The 27636-nt window shown below is 44.4% G+C and overlaps 1 protein-coding gene across 7 annotated transcripts in view; it reads left to right on the top strand.

Moving 5' to 3' along the window:
- Positions 1-27636, top strand: part of coasy (CoA synthase) — a 160867-nt gene that overhangs the window by 82973 nt on the left and 50258 nt on the right. For 6 of the 7 annotated variants that reach the window (XM_070864659.1, XM_070864664.1, XM_070864658.1 and 3 more), the window contains 2 exons: positions 2717-2931; positions 4327-4458. In XM_070864659.1, coding sequence (XP_070720760.1) covers positions 2717-2931; positions 4327-4458 — 347 coding nt within the window. The remainder of the gene's footprint in view (positions 1-2716; positions 2932-4326; positions 4459-27636) is intronic. The other variant, XM_070864662.1, reaches the window with a different exon arrangement.

Genomic DNA, 27636 nt, shown 5'->3' with positions numbered 1-27636 from the left:
ATCAATGAACAGGTCAGGTAGGTAGAACAGTGGCAAATGGAATTCAATCCGGATAAGTGTGAGGTGATGCATTTGGGGAGGTCTATCAAGGCAAGGGAATACACATTAACTAGTACGACACTGAGAAGTGTAGAGGAACAAAGGGACCTTGGAATGCAGGTCCACAGATCCCTAAAGGTAGCAGGCCATGTAGATAAGGTGGTTAAGAAGGTATATGGAATACTTGCCTTCATTAGTCGAGGCATGGAATACAAGAGCAAGTGGGTTATGCTTGAACTGTATAAAACACTGGTTAGGCCACAGCTGGAGTTCTAGTCACAACATTACTGGAAAGATGTGATTGCTCTTGAAAAGGTGCAGAGGAGATTTACAAGAATGTTGCCTGGACTGGATAATTTTGGCTATGAGGAAAGATTGGAGATGCTGGGTCTGTTTTCTTTGTAACGCAGGAGGCTGAGGGGAGATCTGATTGAGGTGTATAAAATTATGAGGGGCCTGGATAGAGTGGATAAGAAGGACCTGTTTCCCTTGGCAGAGGAGTCAACAACCAGGGAACATAGATTTAAAGGAATTGGGGGGAGGTTTAGAGGAGATATGAGGGGAAATTTCTTCACCCAGAGGATAGTGGGGGTCTGGAACTCACTGCCTGAAAGGATGGTAGAGGCAGAAGCCCTCACCATATTTAAAAAATACTTGGATGTGCACTTAAAGTGCCGTAACGTACAGGGCTACGGATTGGCCGAAATGATCTCCTCCGTGCTGTAAATTTCTATGATTCTATGTAGGGATCCCCTGAGGACATTGATGATAAAAAGTTGGTCAAAGCAGTAGGTCTTAAGGAGCATCTTAAATGAAAAGAAGTAGATAGGTGGAGAGATTTAGGGAGGTAATTCCCGAGCTAGGGCCCAGGCAACTTAAGATACAGCCACCAATGGTGGAACAATAAAAATCGAGCATGCGCAAGATTGCAAAATTGGAGGAGGGCAAGATTGCAGAAATGGAGGAGTGCACAGATCTGTGAGGGTTGTAGGGCTGCTGGAGGTTACAGAGGTAGGGTGGAGTGAGGCCGTGGAGAGATTTGAAATCAAGAATTTTATAGACAGTTTCTGTGCTGTGTATTCTATTTGGCCCATCCAGTCCACACCGGCGTTTATGTTCCATTCAAGCCTAAGAATGAAAATTTGAAAATGGAGGGACCAAGAGCCAGTGTAGGCTGGTGAACGCAGAGGTGATGGGTGGATGCAACTTGGTGCAAGTTAGGATATGGGCAGCAGATTTTTGGATGAGCTTAAGTTTATGGAAGGTGGAAGATGGGAGGCGGGCCAGTAGAATATTGGAATAGTCGAGTTTGGAGATAACAAAAGCATGGATGAGGGTTTCAGCAGCAGGTGGGCTGAGGGAGGGGCAAAGATGGGCGATGTTACTGAAGTGGTCTTGGTGATAGAGAGGATGTGAGATTGACAGCTCAGCTCAGGGTCAAATAGGATGCAGAGATTGCAAACAGTCTGGTTCAGCATGAAACAGTGACCAAAGAAAGGGATGGAGTTGGTGGCTAGGGAACAGAGTTGGTGGCAGGGGCCACAAATGATGGCTTTGGTCTTCACAATATTTAATTGGAGAAGATTTCTGTTCATCCAGTACTGGATGCCAGACACGGTCTATCGACAGAGCAGTGGATGGGTCGAGAGAGGTGGTGAGGAGATAGAACTGGTTGCCATCTGCCTACAGGTGGAACCTGACATTTTATCAAATGATGTTGATGAGGGGCAGCATGTACATGTTGAAATAGGAGGGGACCAAAGAGAGATCTCTGGGGAACTCCAGAGCTAAAGGTGTGCGGGCGGGATGAGAAGCCAATGCAGGCGATTCTATGGCTATGGCTGGATAGGTACGAGTGGAATCAGATGAGGTCAGTCCCACGCAGCTGGACAACAGAGGCAATGTATTGGAAGAGAATGGTGTGGCTAACCGTGTCAAAGGCTACAGACAGGTTGAGAAGGATGAAGAGGGTTAGTTTACCACAGACACACTGACAGAAGATCAGGGCCATTTCAGTACTGTGGCAGGGACGCTAATCCGATTTTGGAGAGGTTCAAACAGACAATTACGGAAAAGGTGGGCATGGATTTAGGAGCCGACAACACATTCAAGGAGATTGGAGATGTCAAGAGACTGTGTGTTTTAGGCAGAGTATCAAATGGCTTGCACTGGCTGTGGGACTGTGCCCAGTTGCTGGCTTCAGGAAACATTGGTCTGAGCTGTGTTGTGACACTGCTTTTGTGCTGCTTTATTGATCCATTGCCAGTCAGATCATCTCTAACATAATGGGCAAGCACCACTCCTGCTCTTGTGCATTGTCATTTCCAGAAATATGTGAATGCTTTGGTTTGTAATTTGTACTCTGTGGGTGAGAGAGCAGAGTCAATGGTTGATGTCAGAATGTTAAAAACATTTTGAAGAGCCTTTGTCTTTAGTTCATGATCAGGGCTCCAGATTTATGGTGACTCAAAAATCAAATTATTTTACTGGTGTTTTGGGGATCAAATTCGGTGATTTTGTCTATTTTTCTGTGATAAGCTAAATGATTTGCATTGTTCATTATTGAAGCTCTGAGCAAATGGTCTGTGGAGGATAACTTGACAGAAAATAAGGAAGGCTTTATTGAGGCTGGTAATTATCTTGTTAAGGATTCTACAAGTTTCTATTTTTATTGCAGGTAAGGTGCTGAAGGAGCTGATTGAACCTTACCAAGAACGTGTGGAGAAGCTGAGAAAGTTCCTACTGGATGTGAACCCTGCTATACAATATGATCTTGTAACTCTGGAAGACCCCTATGGACCAGCTATTACTGATCCAAACCTAAACTGTATTGTGGTTAGCGATGAGACCCAAAAGGGCGGAGAAGCAGTGAACAGGAAACGACAAGAAAATGTAATGTATACAACCAAGGAAAAGTCTAGAGACTAGCATGGCAACAACAACTTGCATTTATATAGCAGCTTTAACATAGTAAAACGTCCCACAGCGCTGGAGTGAATATTCAGTCATTGCCGCCGCAGTGTGTGCATGTAAGCATAAAGGAGAAGGTACATGTAGCGATACTGTCACATAAACCAACCCCCAATTTAATGCTGAAAAATGTCTTTTGTAAAAAAGCTCAAAAAAGCTGTATGCAAACCTTTCATGTTCCATCACCTGCTGTATGGAGTGCTATAGCACTCTGGGAATGAGTGCAGGAAGTACCTGCCCATAAGCCTAACACAGCTGGCTGTTGGAAAGATTAAAAATAAGAGAAGTTTAATTTTGATCTGTGTACGACAATTCATAAGAGACCGCTCATCATATTTTGTGTATTCTGGGTTACAATTGGAAGGCACCGGCCATTTTCAAATTCAGTACTTGAGAAATAGCAGCATCTGAAATAAAAACAAAATATTGGAAATATACAACAGGTCAGTTAGCATCTTAAGGGGAAACATTGGTAAAGTTTCGGAAGACCTCTTCCTTTGTATCTGACCGCTGTATCAGAATAGTTCATTTAAAAGACACCGTTTGTTCCTGATTGGGATACAGGACCGTAAAGCAAATCAGATGTTGGGATCTATTAAAAGGTCAATATTGAGCTGCAATAGTGAGCTGATCCTGCAGCTTTATAAATCAGTGATGTGACCCGGAATACTGTGTAGAGTTCTGGTCACTGCAGTACAGAAAGGATATTGTAGCTATTGAAAGTATATGGGAGAGAGCAACCAGAATGAATGAGGGATGGAGGGATTGGATTATGAGGAGCGATTATGTAAATTGAGCATCTTCTCACTGGAAAAGATAAGGTTCATAGGGATAGATTAGAAAAGTAGAGAAGTTATGGTAAACTTATATCAAACCTTGGATAGACCACATTTGGAGTACTGTGATAGGGGCTCAAGGGCTTGGGGTAATATAGTAGCATGGGAATCTAGAACTAGGGCCTTGTGTAATATAAACAGAGACAGGGCCGAGAATACCAATATCTCTTTACACGCTCAGTGTCAAATTGATAATGCTCCTATCAAGTGCCTTGGAGTGTTTTATTATGTTAAAAGGACTATATAAATGCAAGTTATTGTTCTCTGACTGATAATACAGCAACCAGAATTGTACTAGTTGGGGATGAACAAGCACTCTGTACAAACTCAACCACGTCCTGCAATTTGTGCTTCATTCCTCTAACTACACAGCCCAAGATCCTATTTGCTATAATCTTTGCAGTTATTGTTGCATCATTTATTCTTGTATTTCAACTCAATTTACTCTGTGATTCAGAGATTCCAATGCTTTCTTCTTCAGGCCCTACAGGAGTTGGCAATCCATAAAATCTGTTTAGTTAAAGATGCGCATCGCACAGCCGATGAGGAGGAAAAGATCAGTTCATCCACTCTCAGGAAGCGACTGTTAGGATCTTTGCTGGTGCCTCCAAAAGTAAGTGCTGCTGGGATCTGATGGTGCAGTATCACCGAGATCAGTGCTGCTGGGAGCATCATTGCCTATTGGACTAGTGGTAAACTGATTACAGTTGTAGTGGGAATGTTGTTTACTTTGGTAAAATCGCGTACTGATAAAGTTAAAGAGAGGCTACACAACATTCTAGTGAGTGATAAACGTTGGCCAGGCTACTGGGAAAACACCCCTGTTCTTTGAATAATGACACATTACCTCCAGCTGAGACGGTAGACAGAGCCTCAGTTAAATGTCTCATTTGAAAGATTGCTTGTTCGACAATGCAGCATGCCCTCAGTACTGCATTGAAGTGGGACACGAGTGCGGCTTGAACCCATGATGCTCTGATTCAGAAATGATAGAGCTGCCACTGAGCCAAGGCTGACATCTGGGTAACCATCTGCAGGGGCAGCAGAGGAAGATGGGACTTACGGGAGCAGGAAACCTTTGAGTTAATGAAATCATCCAATAGATACATAATGTTGGGCAGGTATGAGGCAGGTTGTAACAGTGACTCAGAGAATGGTGACCCTGAGCAACATTTGGCACTGTGGAGCAAGATACTACCCAGGGATGTGAAAGGCAAATAGACCACAAGAATAGAAGAGTGATAGTGGTGGGAGATTCTGTAGTCAGGGGAATTGTCAGCCTTTTTGCATCCGACATCCAGTATTGGATGAGCAGAAACTTCCTCCAATTAAATACTGAGAAGTCTGCAGTCATTTTCTATGGTCTGCGCCACAAACTCCATTCCCTAGCCACCAACTCCATCCTTCTCCCTGGCCACTGCCTGAGGCTGAATCAGATGGTTCACAACTTTGGTGTCCTATTTGACCTGAAAGAAAAGACTTGCATTTACATAGTGCCTTTCACGACCACCGGACGCCTCAAAGTACTTTACAACCAATGAAGTACTTTTGGAGTGTAGTCACTGTTGTAATGTGGGAAACGCGGCAGACAATTTGCTCACAGCAAGTTCCCACAAACAGCAATGTGTTAATGACCAGATAATCTGTTTTTGTTATGTTGATTGAGGGCTAAATATTGGCCCCAGGACACCAGGGATAACTCTCGTGCTCTTCTTCGAAATAGTGCCATGGGATCTTTTACGTCCACCTGAGAGATTAGATGGCGCCTCGGTTGTAACCTTTACCTGCGGTTAGTGAGTTGGTCACACCGCAGGTAAAGGTTACGCAGGCAAATAGGGAATGGGTGATGATCAGGAAGAGCAGTGGAAGGAAGGTAGTGCAGGGGTCCCCTGGCGGCTATCTCCCACCAAAACAGATACACCACCTTGAGTACTGTTGGGAAAGATGACTCATCAGGGGAAGGCAGCAGCAGCCAAGTTCATGGCACCGTGGGTGGCTCTGCTGCGCAGGAGGGCAGGAAAAAGAGTGGGAGAGCTATAGTGGTCGGGGATTCTATTGCAAGGGGAATAGATAGGCATTTCTGCAGCTGCAAACGAGACTCCAGGATGGTATGTTGCCTCCCTGGTGCAAGGGTCAAGGATGTCTCGGAGCGGCTGCAGGGTATTCTGGAGGGGGAGGGTGAACAGCCAGTTGTCGTGGTGCATATAGGTACCAACAATATAGGTAAAAAACGGGATAAGGTCCTACAAGCTGAATTTAGGGAGCTAAGAGTTAAATTAAAAAGTAGGACCTCAAAGGTAGTAATCTCAGGATTGCTACCAGTGCCACATGCTAGTCAGAGTAGAAATAGCAGGATAGTTAGGATGAATACGTGGCCTGAGGAATGGTGCAAGAGGGAGGGATTCAAATTCCTGGGACATTGGAACCGGTTCTGGGGGAGGTGGGACCAGTACAAACTGGACGGTCTGCACCTGGGCAGGACTTGAACCGATGTCCTAGGGGGAGTGTTTGCTAGTGCTATTGGGGAGGATTTAAACTAATAGGGCAGGGGGATGGGAACCTATGCAGGGAGACAGAGAGAAGTAAAATGGGATCAGAAGCAAAAGGTATAAAGGAGAAAAGTAAAAGTGGAGGGCAGAAAAATCAAAGGCAAAAATCAAAAAGGGCCGCATTACAACATAATTCTAAAGGACAAAGAGTGTTAAAAAATACAAGCCTGAAGGCTCTGTGTCTCAATGCGAGGAGCATTTGTAATAAGGTGGATGAATTAACTGCGCAGATAGCTGTTAACGGATATGATGTAATTGGGATTACGGAGACATGGCTCCAGGATGACCAAGGCTGGGAACTCAACATCCAAGGGTATTCAATATTCAGGAAAGATAGATTGAAAGGAAAAGGAGGTGGCGTAGGGTTGCATGTTAAAGAGATTAACGCAATAGTAAGGAAGGACATTAGCGTGGATGAGGTAGAATCTGCATGGGTAGAGCTGCGGAACACCAAAGGGCAGAAAACGTTAGTGGGAGTTGTATACAGACCACCAGTCATAGTGAGGTTGGGGATGGCATCAAACAGGAAATTAGGGATGCGTACAATAAAGGTACAGCAGTTATCATGGGTGACTTTAATCTACATATAGATTGGGCTTATCAAACTGGTAGCAATACGGTAGAGGAGGATTTCCTGGAGTGTATAAGGGATGGTTTTCTAGACCAATATGTCGAGGAACCAACTAGAGAGCTGGCCATCCTAGACTGCGTGTTGTGCAATAAGAGAGGACTAATTAGCAATCTTGTTGTGCGAGGCCCCTTGGGGAAGAGTGACCATAATATGGTAGAATTCTTCATTAAGATGGAGAGTGACACAGTTAATTCAGAGACTAGAGTCCTGAAAAAGAAAGGTAACTTCGACAGTCTGAGACATGAATTGGCTAGGATAGACTGGCGAATGATTTTAAAGGGTTGACAGTGAATAGGCAATGGCAGGCATTTAAAGATCACATGGATGAACAATTGTACATCCCTGTCTGGCATAAAAATAAAACGGGGAATGTGACTCAACCGAGGCTTACAAGGGAAATTAGGAATAGTGTTAAATCCAAGGAAGAGGCATATAAAGTGGCCAAAAAAAGCAGCAAACTCGAGGACTGGGAGAAATTTAGAATTCAGCAGAGGAGGACAAAGGGCTTAATTAGGAGGGGGAAAATAGAATATGAGAGTAAGCTTGCAGGGAACATAAAAACTGACGGCAAAAGCTTCTACAGATACATGAAGAGAAAAAGATTAGTGAAGACAAATGTGGGTCCCTTACAGTCAGAATCAGGTGAATTTATAATGGGGAACAAAGAAATGGCAGGCCAATTGAACAAATACTTTGGTTCTGTCTTCACTAAGGAAGACACAAATAACCTTCTGGAAATACGAGGGGACCGAGGGTTTAGCGAGAAGGAGGAACTAAAGGAAATCCTTATTAGTCAGTAAATTGTGTTAGGAAAATTGATGGGATTGAAGGCCGATAAATCCCCAGGGCCTGATAGTCTGCATCCCAGAGTACTTAAGGAAGTGACCCTAGAAATAGTGGATGCATTGGTGGTCATTTTCCAACAGTCTATCGACTCTAGATCAGTTCCTATGGATTGGAGGGAAGCTAATGCAACCCCACTTTTTAAAAAAGGAGGGAGAGAGAAAACAGCAAATTATAGACCGGTTAGCCTGACATCGGTGATGGGGCAAATGTTGGAATCAATTATTAAAGATTTAATAGCAGCGCATTTGGAAAGCAGTGACAGGATCCGTCCAAGTCAGCATGGATTTATGAAAGACAAATCATGCTTGACAAATCTTCTTGAATTTTTTGAGGATGTAACCAGTAGAGTGGACAAGGAAGAGCCAGTGGATGTGATGTATTTAGACTTTGAAAAGGCTTTTGACAAGGTCCCACACAAGAGATTAGTGTGCAAAATTAAAGCACATGGTATTGGAGGTAATGTGCTGACGTGGATAGAGAACTGGTTGGCAGACAGGAAGCAAAGAGTAGGAATAAACGGGTTCTTTTCAGAATGGTAGGCAGTGACTAGTGGAGTGCCGCAAGGCTCAGTGCTGGGACTCCAGCTATTTACAATATACATTAATGATTTAGACGAAGGAAATGCACATAGTATCTCCAAGTTTGCAGATGACACTAAGCTGGCAGTGTGAGCTGTGAGGAGAATGCTAAGAGGCTGCAGGGTGACTTGGACAGGTTAGGTGAGTGGGCAAATGCATGGCAAATGCAGTATAATGTAGATAAATGTGAAGTTATCCACTTTGGTGGTAAAAACAGGAAGGCAGATTATTATCTGAATGGTGACAGATTAGTAAAAGGGGAGGTGCAACGAGACCTGGGTGTCATGGTACATTAGTCATTGAAAGTTGGCAAACAGGTACAGCAGGCGGTGAAGAAGGGAAATGACATGTTGGCCTTCATAGCGAGAGGATTTGAGTATAGGAGCAGGGAGGTCTTACTACAGTTATACAGAGTCTTGGTGAGGCCACACCTTGAATATTGTGTACAGTTTTGGTCTCCTAATCTGAGGAAGAACATTCTTGCTATTGAGGGAGTGCAGCGAAGGTTCACCAGACAGATTCCCGGGATGACAAGACTGACATATGAAGAAAGACTGGATCGACTATGCTTATATTCAATGGAATTTAGAAGAATGAGAGGGGATCTCATAGAAACATATAAAATTCTGACAGGATTGGACAGGTTAGATGCAGGAAGAATGTTCCCGATGTTGGGGAAGTCCAGAACCAGGGGTCACAGTCTAAGGATAAGGGGTAAGCCATTTAGGACCGAGATGAGGGGAATCTTCTTCACTCAGAGAGTTGTTAACCTGTGGAATTCTCTCCAACAGTAAGTTGGTGATGCCAGTTCGTTAGATATATTCAAAAAGGAGTTAAATGTGGCCCTTAAGGCTAAAGGGATCAAGGGGTATGGAGAGAAAACAGGAAGGGGGTATTGAAGTGCATGATCAGCCATGATCATATTGAATGGTGGTGCAGGCTCGAAGGGCCGAATGGCCTATTCCTGCACCTACTTTCTATGTTTAACATCTCACCCGAAAGACCCTGGAGTGGGACATGAACCCACAACCTTCTAACTCAGACGAAAGTATGCTCCCCACTGAGCCACAGTTAACACTAGGATTCCGACTCTTATCCTCTCCATCACCAAGACTGCCTACTTCCACCTAGAATCATAGAATATAGCACAGAGTGATAATGGTGGTAGATTCTATAGTCGGGGGAATGGTTTGACATCTCCTCATCTCCGTTTTGAATGTGCGACCCCTTATTCTGAAACTATGCCCCCTAGTTCTAGATTCCCCAACGAGTGGATACATCCTCTCTGCATCTATCATGTCAAGTTCCCTCAGAATCTTAAATGTTTCAATAAGATCATCTCTCATTCTTCTAAACTCCAATGAGTATAGGCTCAACCTTTCTTCATAAGACAGCCCCTTCATCTCAGGAATCAACCTCGTGAACCTTCTCTGAACTGCCTCCAAAGCAAGTATATCCCTCCTTAAATCAGGAGACCAAAACTGTACGCAGTACTCCAGGTGTGGCCTCACCAATATCCTGTACAGTTGTAGCAGGACTTCTCTGCTTTTATACTCTATCCCCCTTGCAATAAAGGCCAACATTTCATTGCCTTCCTGATTACTTGCTGTACCTGTATACTAACTTTTTGTGTTCCATGAACCAGGACCCTCAGCTCCCTCAGTACTGCAGCATTTTGTAATCTCTCCCCATTTAAATAATTTGTTTTTTTATTTTTCCCACCAAAGTGGATAACTTCGCACTTTCCCACATTATACTTCATGTGACAAATTTTGCCCACTCACTTAGTCTCTCTATATCCCTTTGCAGATTCTTTGTGTCCTCTTCACAACTTGCTTTCCCTCCTATCTTTCTCATCAGCAAACTTGGCTACAATACACAGGAAGGATGCAGCATTAGAGCGAGTTCTGGGAAGTGGGACGAATCTGCCGAAGGGATGAACTTGAACCGAAATGGCACCAATGTCCTTGGAGGGAAGGAGGGGAAGAACGTAAACGAATATGGCAGGGGTTGGGCAAAGCCTAGGTTTCTGATAGGCCTCATTCTGTGCCATAAACTTCTACAGTTCAAAACTTCTATGATATACACCAGAATTCCTCAAACTAATGGAATAGAAGCAGAAAGTTTAGTCAAAATAAATTGTGGGAAAATATTATCAGAGGAGAAGGGGAAAGAAAGAAGCATTGAGGTGTGAGATTTACAAAAACACTGTTGTAGAAGAGACAACAGTGACAAAACAATTAGATGAGAAAAAGATGGAAAAGAATAATGATCAGTGTTGCAAATAATTGGGAGTGGGAGTTTGGGAGTGGTATGTAATTGAATGCCCAAAATATTCAAAACAAAATTGGAGATTTACATAAGAAATAGGAGCAGGGGGAGGCAATTTGAGCCTGCTCCGCTATTTATTGAGATCATGGCTGATTTTCTACCTTAACTTCACTTTCCTACACTATCCCCATATCCCTTGATTCCCTTGGTGTCCACAAATCTATCCATCTCCATCTTCAATATACTCAACAACTGAGCATCCATAGCCCTCTGGGGTAGAGAATTCCAAAGATTCACCACCCTTTGAGTGAAGAAATTTCATAGAAATTTACAGCACAGGAGGCTTTTCGGCCTATCATTTCTGTGCCGGACGAAAAAGAGCTATTGGTCCATAGCCTTGTAGGTTACAGCACTTCAAGTGGATATCTAAATACTTTGTAAATGTGATGAAGCTTTCTGCCTCTAACACCCTTTCAGGCCCCACCACACTCTGGGTGAAAAAAGTTCTCCTCAACTCCATGTAATCCTTCTACCAATTACTTTAAATTTATGCCTCCTGGTTATTGACCTCTCTGCTAGAGGAAATAGGATCTTCCTATCCACTCTATCTAGGCCTCTCATAATTGTATACACCTCAATCAAGTCTCTCCTCAGCTTATTCTGTTCCAAAGAAAACAACCTGTCCAATCTTTCTTCATAGCTAAAATTCTCCAGTCCTAGTAACATCCTTAAAAATCTCCTCTGTACCTCTCCACTGCAATCACACCTCTCCTGTAATGTGGTGACCAGAACTGTATACAGTACTCTAGCTGTGGTCCAACTAATCTTTTGTACAGTTGAAGCTAAACCTCCCGCTCTTATATTCTGTGTCTCAGCTAATAAAGGAAAGTATCCCGCAAGCCTTCTTAACCACCTTATCTACCTGTTCTGCTACCTTCAGGGATCTGTGGACATGCACTCCAAGGTCCCTCTGTTCCTCGACACTTTCCTACCATTTAATGTGTATTCCGTTGCCTTGTTAGCCCTCCCCAAATGCATTACCACACACTTCTCTGGATTGAATTCCATTTGCCACTTTTCTGCCCACCTGACCAGTCCATTGATGCCTTCCTGCAGTCTACAGCTTTCTTCCTCACTATCAACCACACGGTCAATTTTTGTATCATCTGAAAGCTTCTTAATCATGCCCCCCCTATATTTAAGTCTAAGTCATTGAAATATAACATGAAAAGCAATCAACCTAGTACTGAGCCCTGTGGAACACCACTGGAAACAGCCTTCCAGTCACAAAAAACATCCATCAACCATTACTTTTGACTTCCTTGAGCTAATCTTGAATCCAACTTGCCACTTTGCCTTGGATCTCATGGGCTTTTACTTTTCTGACCAGTCTGCCATGCGCTACCTTGTCAAAAGCCTCGCTAAAATTCATGTAGACTACATCAAACGCACTACCCTCATCAACCCTCCTTGTTACCTCCTCAAATAATTCAATCAAGGTCTGACACGTTAGTACTAGCTTTTTGTGGTATATATCTATGACTTAGACTTAAATGTAGGGGGCATGACTGTCCTTGATTAATCTGTGCCTTTCTAAATGACGATTAATACTGCCCCTCAGAATTTTTTCCAATAATTTGCCCACCACCAAGGTTAGGCTGACTGGTCTGTAATTACTCGGTCTATCTCTTTCTCCTTTTTTAAATAACAGTGCAACGTTAGCAGTTCTCCGGCACCACACCTGTAGCCAGTGGGGATTGGAAAATTATGGTCAGAGCCTTTGCTATTTCATAGAAACATAGAAAATAGGTGCAGGAGTAGGCCATTCAGCCCTTCTAGCCTGCACCGCCATTCAATGAGTTCATGGCTGAACATGCAACTTCAGTACCCACTTTCTGCTTTCTCGCCATAGCCCTTGATCCCCCTAGTAGTAAGGACTTCATCTAACTCCCTTTTGAATATATTTAGTGAATTGGAGTCAACAACTTTCTGTGGTAGAGAATTCCACAGGTTCACCACTCTCTGGGTGAAGAAGTTTCTCCTCTTCTCGGTCCTAAATGGCTTACCCCTTATCCTGAGACTGTGACCCCTGGTTCTGGACTTCCCCAACATTGGGAACATTCTTCCTGCATCTAACCTGTCTAAACCCGTCAGAATTTTAAACGTTTCTATGAGGTCCCCTCTCATTCTTCTGAACTCCAGTGAATACAAGCCCAGTTGATCCAGTCTTTTTTGATAGGTCAGTCCCACCATCCCGGGAATCAGTCTGGTGAACCTTCGCTACACTCCCTCAATAGCAAGAATGTCCTTCCTCAAGTTGGGAGACCAAAACTGTACACAATACTCCAGGTGTGGCCTCACCAAGGCCCTGTACAACTGTAGCAACACCTCCCTGCCCCTGTACTCAAATCCCCTTGCTATGAAGGCCAACATGCCATTTGCTTTCTTAACCGCCTGCTGTACCTCCATGCCAACCTTCAATGACTGATGTACCATGACACCCAGGTCTCGTTGCACCTCCCCTTTTCCTAATCTGTCACCATTCAGATAATAGTCTGTCTCTCTGTTTTTACCACCAAAGTGGATAACCTCACATTTATCCACATTATACTTCATCTGCCATGCATTTGCCCACTCACCTAACCTATCCAAGTCACTCTGCAGCCTCATAGCATCCTCCTCGCAGCTCACACTGCCACCCAACTTAGTGTCATCCGCAAATTTGGAGATACTACATTTAATCCCCTCGTCTAAATCATTAATGTACAGTGTAAACAGCTGGGGCCTCAGCACAGAACCTTGCAGTACCCCACTAGTCACTGCCTGCCATTCTGAAAAGAATCCATTTACTCCTACTCTTTGCTTCCTGTCTGACAACCAGTTCTCAATCCATGTCAGCACACTACCCCCAATCCCATGTGCTTTAACTTTACACATTAATCTCTTGTGTGGGACCTTGTCGAAAGCCTTCTGAAAGTCCAAATATACTACATCAACTGGTTCTCCCTTATCCACTCTACTGGAAACATCCTGAAAAAATTCCAGAAGATTTGTCAAGCATGATTTCCCTTTCACAAATCCATGCCGACTTGGACCTATCATGTCACCTCTTTCCAAATGCGCTGCTATGACATCCTTAATAATTGATTCCATCATTTTACCCACTACTAAGGTCAGGCTGACCAGTCTATAATTCCCTGTTTTCTCTCTCCCTCCTTTTTTAAAAAGTGGAGTTACATTGGCTACCCTCCACTCGATAGGAACTGATCCAGAGTCAATGGAATGTTGGAAAATGACTGTCAATGCACCCGCTATTTCCAAGGCCACCTCCTTAAGTACTCTGGGATGCAGTCCATCAGGCCCTGGGGATTTATCGGCCTTCAATCCCATCAATTTCCCCAACACAATTTCCCGACTAATAAAGATTTCCCTCAGTTCCTCCTCCTTACTAGACCCTCTGACCACTTTTATATCCGGAAGGTTGTTTGTGTCCTCCTTCGTGAATACCAAACCAAAGTACTTGTTCAATTGGTCTGCCATTTCTTTGTTCCCCGTTATGACTTCCCCTGATTCTGACTGCAGGGGACCTACATTTGTCTTTACTAACCTTTTTCTCTTTACATATCTATAGAAACTTTTGCAATCCGTCTTAATGTTCCCTGCAAGCTTCTTCTCATACTCCATTTTCCCTGCCCTAATCAAACCCTTTGTCCTCCTCTGCTGAGTTCTAAATTTCTCCCAGTCCCCAGGTTCGCTGCTATTTCTGGCCAATTTGTATGCCACTTCCTTAGCTTTAATACTATCCCTGATTTCCCTTGATAGCCACGGTTGAGCCACCTTCCCTTTTTTATTTTTATGCCAGACAGGAATGTACAATTGTTGTAGTTCATCCAAGCGGTCTCTAAATGTCTGCCATTGCCCATCCACAGTCAACCCCTTAAGTATCATTCGCCAATCTATCCTAGCCAATTCACGCCTCATACCTTCAAAGTTAGCCTTCTTTAAGTTCTGGACCATGGTCTCTGAATTAACTGTTTCATTCTCCATCCTAATGCAGAATTCCACCATATTATGGTCACTCTTCCCCAAGGGGCCTCGCACAACGAGATTGCTAATTAATCCTCTCTCATTACACAACACCCAGTCTAAGATGGCCTCCCCCTTAGTTGGTTCCTCGACATATTGGTCTAGAAAACCATCCCTTATGCACTCTAGGAAATCCTCCTCCACCGTATTACTTCCAGTTTGGTTAGCCCAATCTATGTGCATATTAAAGTCACCCATTATAACTGCTGCACCTTTATTGCATGCACCCCTAATTTCCTGTTTGATGCCCTCCCCAACATCACTGCTACTGTTTGGAGGTCTATACACAACTCCCACTAACGTTTTTTGCCCTTTGGTGTTCTGCAGCTCTACCCATATAGATTTCACATCATCCAAGCTAATGTCCTTCCTAACTATTGCATTAATCTCCTCTTTAACCAGCAATGCTACCCCACCTCCTTTTCCTTTTATTCTATCCTTCCTGAATGTTGAATACCCCTGGATGTTGAGTTCCCAGCCCTGATCATCCTGGAGCCACGTCTCCGTAATCCCAATCACATCATATTTTTTAACATCTATTTGCACAGTTAATTCATCCACCTTATTACGGATACTCCTTGCATTAAGACACAAAGCCTTCAGGCTTGTTTTTTTCACACCCTTTGTCCTTTTAGAATTTTGCTGTACAGTGGACCTTTTTGTTCTTTTTCTTGGGGTTCTCTGCCCTCCACTTTTCCTCATCTCCTTTCTGTCTTTTGCTTTTGCCTCCTTTTTGTTTCCCTCTGTCTCCCTGCATTGGTTCCCATCCCCCTGCCATATTAGTTTAACTCCTCCCCAACAGCACTAGCAAACACTCCCCCTAGGACATTGGTTCCGGTCCTGCCCAGGTGCAGACCGTCCGGTTTGTACTGGTCCCACCTCCCCCAGAGCCGGTTCCAATGCCCCAGGAATTTGAATCCCTCCCTGCTGCACCACTGCTCAAGCCACGTATTCATCTGCGCTATCCTGCGATTCCTACTCTGACTAGCACGTGGCACTGGTAGCAATCCCGAGATTACTACTTTTGAGGTCCTACTTTTTAATTTAGCTCCTAGCTCCTTAAATTCTTTTCGTAGGACCTCATCCCTTTTTTTACCTATGTCGTTGGTACCAATGTGCACCACGACAACTGGCTGTTCTCCCTCCCTTTTTAGAATGTCCTCCACCCGCTCTGAGACATCCTTGACCCTTGCACCAGGGAGGCAACATACCATCCTGGAGTCTCAGTTGCGGCCGCAGAAACGCCTATCTATTCCCCTCACAATTGAATACCCTATCACTATCGCTCTCCCACTCTTTTTCCTGCCCTCCTGTGCAACAGAGCCAGCCACGGTGCCATGAACTTGGCTGCTGCTGCCCTCCCCTGATGAGTCATCCCCCTCAACAGCACTCAAAGCAGTGTATCTGTTTTGCAGGGGGATGACCACAGGGGACCCCTGCACTACCTACCTTGCACTACTCTTCCTGCTGGTCTTCCATTCCCTAGCTGGCTGTGGATCCTTCTCCTGCGGTAAGACCAACTCGCTACACGTGCTACTCACGTCGTTCTCAGCATCGTGGATGCTCCAGAGTGAATCCACCCTCAGCTCCAATTCCGCAACGCGGTCAGTCAGGAGCTGGGGGCGGATACACTTCCCGCACACGTCGTCGTCAGGGACACCGGAAGTGTCCCTGAGTTCCCACATGGTACAGGAGGAGCATATCACGTGACCGAGCTCCCCTGCCATGACTTAACCCTTAGATACACTTAAATTGGCAACAACAATGTTAAAAGTTACTGACTGATATAGAAAAGAAAGAAAAAGAAAAGCTACTCACCAATCACCAGCCAATCACTTACCCCCTTGGCTGTGACGTCACCTTTCTGTTTCTTTCTACTTCTTTTTGCCCTCTCCCTGTAGCTGCACAAGTACATCTCTCCACGCACCTCCCGACGCCTCTCGCGGCCTCTTGCCGACCCCGGACCCACGTCTCTCCACGCACCTCCCGACGCCTCTCGCGGCCTCTTGTAGGCCTCTTGCCGACCCCGGACTCACGTCTCTCCACGCACCTCCCGACGCCTCTCGCGGCCTCTTGCCGACCCCGGACTCACGTCTCTCCACGCACCTCCCGACGCCTCTCGCGGCCTCTTGTAGGCCTCTCGCCGACCCCGGATTCACATCTCTCCACACTTCTCTGCTTCTCTTAACAGTCTGGGATACATTTCATCCGAGACTGGTGATTTATCTACTTTCAAAGATACTAAACCTCTTTCACTATTTTTTATCACACTCCTCCTCAACTACAATTTCTGCATCGTCCCTCTCTTTTGTGAAGACAGAAGCAAAGTATTCATTAAGTACCCATGTCTTCTGCTGCACACACAAGTTACCTTTTTGGTCTCTGATAGGCCCTACTACATCTTTAGCTATCCTCTTGCTTGTAATGTATTTATAAAACATCTTTGGGTTTTCCTTGAATTTATTTGTCAATATTTTTTCATACCTTCTCTTCACTTTCTTAATTTCCTTTTTAAATTCACCCCATCTCTATCCTAAATGGCAAACCGCTTATCTGAGACTTGACCCCTAGTTCTGGACTCCCCAACCAGGGGAAACATCCTCTCAGGATCTACCCTGTTTAGCCCCTTAAGAATTTTATATGTTTCAATGAGATGACCTCTCATTCTTCTAAACTCTAAGGAATATAGGCCTAGTGTACTCAGTCTCTTCTCATAGGACAATCCCCCCATCCCAGGAATCAGTCTAGTGAACCTTTATTGCACTCACTCTCAGGCAAGTATATCCTTCCTTCGGTAAGGAGACCAAAACTGTGCACAATACTCCAGGTGTGGCCTCACCAACACCCTGTATAATTGTAGTAAGGCTTCTTTACTCTTGTACTCCAATCCCTTTGTAATAAAGGCTAACACACTGTAAAGTCCTGTCCCTGCAGTACAGACTCACACGAGGCACATGTTGAAGTCAAGGCCACTCAGGACCTGCACCTTTATTACACAGCTCTCGAATGCCACACTTGCCTGAGACCTGTCCTTATATACCTGTCTGGGACAGGTATCCAGTGTCTCCTGCAAGTGCACCCCTGGTGGGAAGGTAAACTTGTGGTTACAGGTCATCTCTAGTTACAGTCATGTATAGCATGGTAAGAGACAGACTATTATCCGAATGGTGACAGATTAGGAAAAGGGGAGGTGCAACGAGACCTGGGTGTCATGGTACATCAGTCATTGAAGGTTGGCATGTAGGTACAGCAGGCGGTTAATGGCATGTTGGCCTTCATAGCGAGGCGATTTGAGTACAGGGGCAGGGAGGTGTTACTACAGTTGTACAGGGCCTTGGTGAGGCCACACCTGGAGTATTGTGTACAGTTTTGGTCTCCTAACTTGAGGAAGGACATTCTTGCTATTGAGGGAGTGCAGTGAAGGTTCACCAGACTGATTCCCGGGATGACGGGACTGACATATCAAGAAAGACTGGATCAACTGGGTTTTTATTCACTGGAGTTCAGAAGAATGAGAGAGGATTTCATAGAAACGTTTAAAATTCTGACGGGTTTAGACAGGTTAGATGCAGGAAAAATGTTCCCAATGTTGGGGAAGTCCAGAACTAGGGGGTCACAGTCTAAGGATAAGGGGTAAGCCATTTAGGACCGAGATGAGGAGAAACTTCTTCACCCAGAAAGTGGTGAACCTGTGGAATTCTCTACAAGGAAGTTGTTGAGGCCAATTCACTAAATATATTCAAAAAGGAGTTAGATGTAGTCCTTACTACTAGGGAGATCAAGGGGTATGGCGAGAAAGCAGGAATGGGGTACTGAAGTTGCATGTTCAGCCATGAACTCATTGAATAGCGGTGCAGGCTCGAAGGGCCGAATGGCCTACTCCTGCACCTATTTTCTATGTTTTCTATGTTTCTATGTACAGTAGTGTGAGATACATGACACACACCATTTGCTTTCCTAATTGCTTGCTGTATCTGCAGGTTAACTTTCCGTGATTGGAGTACAAGGACACCCAGGTTCATCTGAATACCAACATTTTCCTGTCTCTTACCACTTAAAAAATATTCTGCTTTTCTATTTTTTCTACAAAAGTGGATAACTTCACACTTCTCCATGTTATATTCCACCTGGCATGGCCTTGCCCATTCACCTAACCTGACTATCCCTTTGCAACCTCTTTGTATCCTCCTCATAAATAACTTCCTTTCCCACCTAACTTTGTATCTGTTGTTTTAATCAACCTTCTGTTGTTTACTTCAGTTGTAACAAATTCAGTCTTATGGTTATAAATATTTTATTAACTTCAGCATAGAAAGCAATTTACAAGCTGAGTATAATCACAGCTGCATAGACATGCATTCCTCCTTGTGCTGCTTGAACAAAGGAAAAGTTTACAGTGTATTTATACACTGTTTTACACTGCATGAGGTTCTGGTCACCACATTACAGGAAGGATGTGATTGCACTAGAAAGGGTGCAGAGGAGATTCACGAGGATGTTGCCAGGACCGGAAAACTTTAGTTATGAGGAAAGATTGGATAGGCTGGTCTTTTTTTCCTTTGGTTCAAAGGAGGCTGAGGGGAGATTTAATTGAGGTGTATAAAATTATGAGGGGCCTAGATAGAGTGGATATAAAGGACATATTTCCCTATACCAGCGGGCATAGATTTAAAGTAGTTGGTAGAAGGATTAGAGGGGAGATGAGGATACATTTCTTCCCAGAGGGTAGTGGGGGTCTGGAACTCGCTGCCTGAAAGGGCGGTAGAGGCAGAAACTTTCCTCATATTTAAAAGGTACTTGGATATGCACTTAAAGAGCCTTAAAGAGCCGTAACCTACAGGGCTACGGACCGAGTGCTGGAAGGTGGGATTAGGCTGGGTAGTTCTTTTTTGACTGGCACGGACACGATGTGCCGAATGGCCTCCTTCTGTGTCGTAAGTTTTCTATGATTCTATGACTGTTTTCTTGTCAAACTGGAACTGGCATTGCCTTATATGATACTCTCTGGCTACTGCATACTATGTACAGAGACACAAATCTATCAACAACCTTGCTGTGATAAGCATAACCCATCTAGTCTCAAGACATTGTTATCATAAACATAACATTTCTAATCTAAACATTCTTATTATGCCATGGTCTGCTTTGATTGCTAGGCGAAGGCAACTCTGTGTCTCTCTCTCTCTCTCTCTCTCTCCCCTGACTGTTACTAAGTGAAATTTGTATCACTCTCTCTCAAATGATGCCACCCGCCCTTTTTTCCCATATTGAATGAACAAAACATGAACACCTTTCAGAAGCTGAATTAACCGAGTTCCAAATGCCAATAGTATCATCAGCAAACTTGGATATATTACACTCAGTCCCCTCATTGAACTCATTAGTATAGATTGTAAATAGCTGAGGCCCAAGCACTAATCCTTGCGGCGCCCCACTAGTCACAGCCTGCTACCCCTAAACTAACCCATTTATTTCCACTCTCTGTTTTCTGTCCGTTAACCAATCCTCAATCCATGCTAATATATTACCCCCAATCCCATCGGCCCTAATTTTTGTACTAACCTCATATGTGACACCTTATCGAATGCTTTTTGACAATCTAAATACACTATATGCACTGGTTCCCAATCATATTACGATTTTCTAAGTGTCCTGTTACCATGTCCCTAATAATAGATTCGAGCATTTTCCCTACTACTGATGTCAGGCTAACTGGCCTATAGTTCACTGTTTTCTCTCTCGCCTTTCTCGATCAGCGGGGTTATGTTTGCTACCTTTCAATCCACGAGGATTGTTCTAGAATCTAGGGTATTCTGGAAGATCAAAACCAATGTATCCACTATCTCTGTAGCCACCTCTTTTAAAACCCTAAGATGTAGGCCATCAGGTCCAGGGGATTTGTTGACTGTTAGTCCCATTAATTTCTCCAGTACTATTTCTTTACCAATACTATTTTCCTTAAGTTCCTTGTTAGACCCTTGGTTCGCTACTGTTACTGGAATGTTTTGTGTGTATTCTACTGTGAAGACAGATACAAGATATTTGTTTAACGTCTCTGCCATTCTCTTATTCCACATTATAATTTCTTCTGTCTCTGCCTCCAAGGGACCCATGTTTACTTTCGCTAATCTCTTCCTTTTTACATACCTATAGAGCCTTTGACAATCTTTTTATGTCTCTTGCTAGTTGACTCTCATTCTCTGTTCTCTTTCTTTATCAATTGATTGGTCACCCTTTGTTGAATTCTAGAATCCTCCCAATCCTTTTAGAATCATTAATAACTGCAGGGATATGTTATAACATTATAACAGCGATGTGGCTTAAGTTTGGACAGGCCAAGCAATTTAATATTCCTAGTTATAACATTTGAGCAGAAATGGGGTGGAAGTGTTAATAGAGGATTCTATCACACTGCTGGAATGTAAAGATGTTGATGGGACTGCATGAAGCCAGAATCTATGTAGAGAGAGCTAAGAAATGGGAAAGGAAATGGTAGAATTCTCTATGCATTACAGGCCACCAAACTGGAGATAATATCATAGAAAATAGGTGTAAGAGCAAGCCATTCGGCCCTTAGAGCCTGCACCGCCATTCAATAAGATCATGGCTGATCATTCCCTCAGTACCTCTTTCCTGCTTTCTCTCCATACCCCTTGATCCCTTTGGCCAGAAGGGCCACATCTAACTCCCTCTTGAATATATCTAATGAACAGGCATGAACAACTCTCTGTGGTAGAGAATTCCACAGGTTAACAACTCTCTGAGTGAAGAAGTTTCTCCTCATCTCAGTCCTAAATGACTTACCCCTTATTCTTAGACTGTGACCCCTGATTCTGGAATTCCCCAGCAACGGGAACATTCTTCCTGCCTCTCACATGTCCAATCCTGTCAGAATTTTATATGTTTCGATGAGATCCCCTCTCATTCTTCTAAACTCCAGTGGATACAAGCCCAGTTGATCCAGTCTCTCCTCATATGTCAGTCCTGCCATCCCAGGAATCAATCTGGTGAACCTTCGCTGCACTCCCTCAATAGCAAGCACGTCCTTCCTCAGATTAGGGGACCAAAACTGAACACAATACTCAAGGTGAGGCCTCACCAAGGCTCTGTACAACTGCAGTACGACCTCCCTGCTCCTATACTCAAATCCCCTAGCTATGAAGGCTACGAAACCTGGGTGTCATGGCACATCAGTCATTGAAGGTTGGAATGCAGGTACAGCAGGAGGCCATTTGTCTTCTTCACCGCCTGCTGTACCTGCATGCCAACCTTCAATCACTGATGTACCATGACACCCAGGTCTCGTTGCACCTCCCTTTTTCCTAATCTGTCACCATTCAGATAATATTCTGTCTTCCTTTTTTTGCCATCAAAGTGGATAACCTCACATTTATCCACATTATACTGCATTTGCCCACTCACCTAACCTGTCCAAGTCACCCTGCAGCCTCTTAGCATCCTCCTCAGAGCTCACACTGCCACCCAGCTTAGTGTCATCTGCAAACTTGGAGATACTACGTGCATTTCCTTCATCTAAATCATTGATGTATATGGTAAATAGCTGGGGTCCCAGCACTGAACCCTGCGGCACCCCACTGGTCACTGCCTGCCATTCTGAAAAGGACCAGTTTATTCCTACTCTCTGCTTCCTGTCTGCCAACCAGTTCTCTATCCACGTCAATACATTACCCCCAATACCATGTGCTTTAATTTTGCACACTAATCTCTTGTATGGGACCTTGTCAAAAACCTTTTGAAAGTCCAAATACACCACATTCACTGGTTTTCCCTCGTCCACTCTACTAGTTACATCCTCAAAAAATTCTCGAAGATTTGTCAAGCATGATTTCCGTTTCATAAATCCATGCTGACTTGGACCGATCCTGTCACTGCTTTCCAAATGCGCTGCTTATTCATCTTTAACAATTGATTCCAACATTTTCCCCACCACCGATGTCAGGCTAAACCGGTCTATAATTCCCTGTTTTCTCTCTCCCTCCTTTTTTTTTTAAAAGTGGTGTTACATTAGCTACCCTCCAGTCCATAGGAACTGATCCAGAGTTGATGGACTGTTGGAAAATGATCACCAATGTATCCACTATTTCTAGGGCCACTTCCTTAAGTACTCTGGGATGCAGCCTATCAAACCCTGGGGATTTATCAGCCTTCAATCCCATCAATTTCCCTAACACAATTTCCTGACTAATAAGGATTTCCTTCAGTTCCTCCTTTTCGCTAGACCCTCGAACCCCTAGTATTTCCGGTAGGTTATTTGTGTCTTCCTTAGTGAAGACACAAATCAAGGTGTGAATCTGTAAGAAGTTCAGAGAGCTATGCAAGAACAGAAGGGCAATAATATTGGATGATTGTAACTTTCCTTGAATAGCCTGGGGTAAAGATAATCATAGAATAATACAGCACAGAAGGCCATTCGGCCTGAGATGCCTGTGCTGGGTCTTTGACCCACTGCCCTCTGCTTTCTCCATAGCCTTGCAAATTTGCCCCCTTAATGTATTTGTCCAATTCCCTTTTAAAAGTTATAATTAAATCTGCTTGCAGTGCGCTTTCAGGTAGGGCATTCCAGATCGCAACAATTCACTGTGTAACAATGTTTTCCTCATGTCGCCTCTGGTTCTTTTGTCAATCACCTTAAAACCGTGCCCTCTGGTTACCGACCCTTCTGCCACTGGAAACAGTTCCTCCATATTTACTCTATCAAAACACTTCATGATTTTGAACAACTCTATCAAATCTTCCCTTCAACCTCTCTGCTCGAAGGAGAACAACCCCAGTTTCTCCAGTCTACGTGTAGCTAAACTGGGAAACACTTTTTTTAGAATGTACCTAAAATTGCTTCCTAGATAAGTGTGTTTCTTATCCAACAAGGAGAGAAGCATTTTTTTAAAATTCATTCCTGGGATGTGGATGTTGCTGACAAGGCCGGCATTTATTTATTTTTTTTTTTAAATTCGTAGCCAATCGTTCCAATTCTTTGTCAAATCACAAACGCCAGAGGTCACCTTGCACATGCCAAGGATCACTCTGCGCCAATGCTCTTAGCCAAAAGGCCTAGAGCCACTGCACCGTTCCTGGAAGTACTGCAATACCAGGTTCGTGCCATGGAGGTGGATGGGTCAGGTCCCCCACACACCTCCGTGGAGGTGGATGGGTCAACCCACCCCACCCACCTCCTGTTTCAAAAATGCAAGCATATACCTTCCTGACCAGGGAGAAACCACCAGGAGGTCATGGTGGCTGGTCAGGTTAGTTATGCATGATCTTAGCCAAAAGGAGGCCGGCATTTTTTTTTATTTTTTTTTTTAAATAAATTCGTAGCCAATCGTTTCCAATTCTTTGTCAAGTCACAAACGCCAGAGGTCACCCTGCACCAGTCAAGGATCACTCTGCGCCAATGCTCTTAGCCAAAAGGCCTAGAGCCACTGCACCGTTCCTGGAAGTACTGCAATACCAGGTTCGTGCCATGGAGGTGGATGGGTCAGGTCCCCCACACACCTCCGTGGAGGTGGATGGGTCAAGCCATCCCACCCACCTCCTGTTTACAAAAATGTAAGCATATACCTTCCTGACCAGGGAGAAACCACCCGGAGGTCATGGTGGCTGGTCAGGTTAGTTATGCAGATCTTAGCCAAAAGGCCGAGGCCGGCATTTATTGCACAGCCCTAATTGCCCTTGAGAAGGTGGTGGAGAGCCGCCGCCTTGAACCGCTGCAGTCCATGTGGTGATGGTGCTCCCACAGTGATGTTAGGGAGGGAGTTCCAGGATTTTGACCCAACGACGATGAAGGAACAGTGATATATTTCCAACTCAGGCTGGTGTGTGACTTGGAGGGGAACTTGCAGGTGATGGTGTACCCTTATGCCTGTTGCCCTTGTCCTTTTAGGTGGTAGAGTTTGTGGGTTTGGGAGGTGCTTTTGAAGAAGCCTTGGTGAGTTGCTGCAATGTATTTTGTAGGTGGTACATACTGTAGCCACTGTGTGCCGGTGGTGGAGGGAGTGAATGTTTAAAGTGGTGGAAGGGGTGCCAATCAAGTGAGCTGCTTTTTCCGAGATGGTGTTGAGCTTCTTGAGTGTTGGAGCTGCACTTATCCAGGCAAATGCTTTGCATTGCTTGATTTAGTTCTAGGAAATGAAATGGGGCAAATAACTGATTTATTATTGAGACTAGGAGTGACATTTGGGAAATAGCAATTGCAACGTAATTGGGTTAAATGTAAGAATAAAAAAGGATAATAAAGAGCCAAACATAAGAGTTCTGGACACTTCAGAGGCGTAGAAAGTGACCTGGCCCAAATTAACTAGGCAGAAAAAATAGAAAAGAATTGACTGGTCAGCAGTGGGAAAATCTTCAGATTTGTACAACATGGATAGATTACGAAATTAATCTATTCTTATAAGGTGAGGTGGGGTATATCAAAGAAGAGTTCTATGGAGGAATAGATTAAAACTAGTGTTAGGATAAGTCATAGAATCATTACGGCACAGAAGAAAACCATTTGGCCTATCGTGTCCATGCTGGCTCTCTGTGGAGCAATCCAGGCAGTCCTATGCCCCCACTCTATCCCCGTAGCCCTGAAGTTTATTTCCCTCAAGTGCCTATCCAATTTCCTTTTGAAATGATTGATTGTCTCCGCTTTCACCACCTTCGTTGGCAGCGAGTTGCAGATCATAACATAAGAAACAGGAGCAAGAGTTGGCCATTTGGCCGCTCGAGCCTGCTCCGCCATTCAACTCCACTTCCCTGCCCGCTCCCCATAACCCTTGACTCCCTTATCGTTCAAAAATCTGTCTATCTCCAGCTTAAATATGTTCAATGACCCAGCCTCCATAGCTCTCTGGGGTAGAGAATTCGAAAGATTCACGACCCTCTGAGAGAAGAAATTCCTCCTCATTTCGGTCTTAAATGGGTGGCCCCTTATTCTGAAACTATGCCCCTAGTTCTAGATTCCCCCACGAGGGGAAACATCCTCTCTGCATCTACCCTGTCAAGCCCCTTCACAATCTTAGACATTTCAATATAATCACCTCTCAAGTCTTCTAAACTCCAATGAGTACAGGGACAACCTGCTCAACCTTTCTTCATAAGTCAACCCCTTCATCTCAGGAATCAACCTCGTGAACCTTCTCTGAACTGCCTCCAATGCAAGTATATCCTTTCTTAAATAAGGAGACCTAAACTGTACACAGTACTTCAGGTGCAGTCTCACCAACACCCTGTACAGTTGTAGTAGGACTTCCCTACATTAATACTCTATCGGCGTTGCAATAAAGGACAACATTCCATTTGCCTTCCTGATCACTTGCTGTACCTGCATGCTAACTTTTTGTGTTTCATGTACAAGGACCCCCAGATCCCTCTGTACTCCAGCATTTTGTAACCTCTCCCCATTTAAATAATAATTTGCTTTTTTATTTTTTTCTACCAAAGTGGATAACCTCACATTTTCCCACATTATGCTCCATCTGCCAAATTTTTGCCCACTCACTTAACCTGTCGATATCCCTTTGCAGCTTCATTGCCACTCGCTGCGTAAAACAGTTCTTCCTCACATTTCCCCCTGTACCTCTTACCCAAGTGTTCCCTAGTCATTGTACCATCAGCTAATGGGAACAGCCCTTCTCCATCTACCTTATCCAAACCCGTCATAATAAGAACATAAGAACATATAAGAATTAGGAACAGGAGTAGGCCATCTAGCCCCTCGAGCCTGCTCCGTCATTCAATAAGATCATGGCTGACCTGGTCGTGGACTCAGCTCCTGTACACTTCTTTCAAACCTTCCCTCAATCTCCTTTGCTCCAAGGAGAACAACCCCAGTTTCTCGAACCTAACTATGTAGCTAAAATCCTTTATCCCTGGAACTATTCTGGTAAATCTCTTCTGCATCCTCTCAAGACCTTCACATCCTTCCTAAAGTGCAGTGACCAGAACTGGATGCAATACTCTAGTTGTGGCCTAACCAGAGGTTTATAAAGATTCAGCATACCCTCCCAAGCTTCTGTACTCAATACCTCTATTTATAAAGCCCAAGATCCCATATGCTTTGCTAACTACACTCTCAATATGTCCTGCCACCTTCAAAGATCTATGCACATGACCCCTCAAGTCCCTCTGTCCCTGCACACTCTTTAGAACTGTGCCATGAAGTCTATATTGCCTCTCCCTTTCCCTTCTGTCAAAATGCATCACCTCACACTTCTCTGTATTAAATTCCATCTGCCACTTGTCTGCCCATTATATCAGCTTATCTAGGTCCTGTTACAGTTGATTGGTATTATCCTCACTGTTTGCCACAACTCCAAGTTTGGTATCATCTGCAAATGTTGAAATCTTACTCTGTATTCCATCATCATAGGCAGTCCCTCGGAATCGAGGAAGACTTGCTTCCACTCCCAAAGTGAGTTCTTTGATGGCTGAACAGTCCAATACGAAAGCCACAGACCCTGTCACAGGTGGGACGGACATTCGTCGAGGGAAGGGGTTGGTGGGGCTGGTTTGCCACGAGCTCCTTCCGCTGTCTGCGCCTGGCCTCTTCACGCTCTTTGCGTTGAGACTCGGAAGAGCTCAACGCCCTCCCGGATGCACTTTCTCCACCTCGGGCGGTCTTCAGCCAGGGTCTCCCAGGTGTCAGTGGTGATGTCGCACTTTACCAGGGAGGCTTTGAGGGTGTCCTTATAACGTTTCCGCTGTCCTCCTTTGGCTCGTTTACCATGAAGGAGCTCCGCGTAAAGCATTTGCTTAGGGAGTCTCGTATCTGGCATGCAAACGATGTGGCCTGCCCAGTGAAGCTGATCGAGTGTGGTCAGTGCTTC

Source organism: Pristiophorus japonicus, chromosome 21, assembly GCF_044704955.1.
Source record: "Pristiophorus japonicus isolate sPriJap1 chromosome 21, sPriJap1.hap1, whole genome shotgun sequence".
NCBI lineage: Eukaryota > Metazoa > Chordata > Chondrichthyes > Pristiophoridae > Pristiophorus > Pristiophorus japonicus.
Note: the sequence above shows the minus strand (reverse complement) of the source record. Positions and strands in the feature narration are given on the sequence as shown.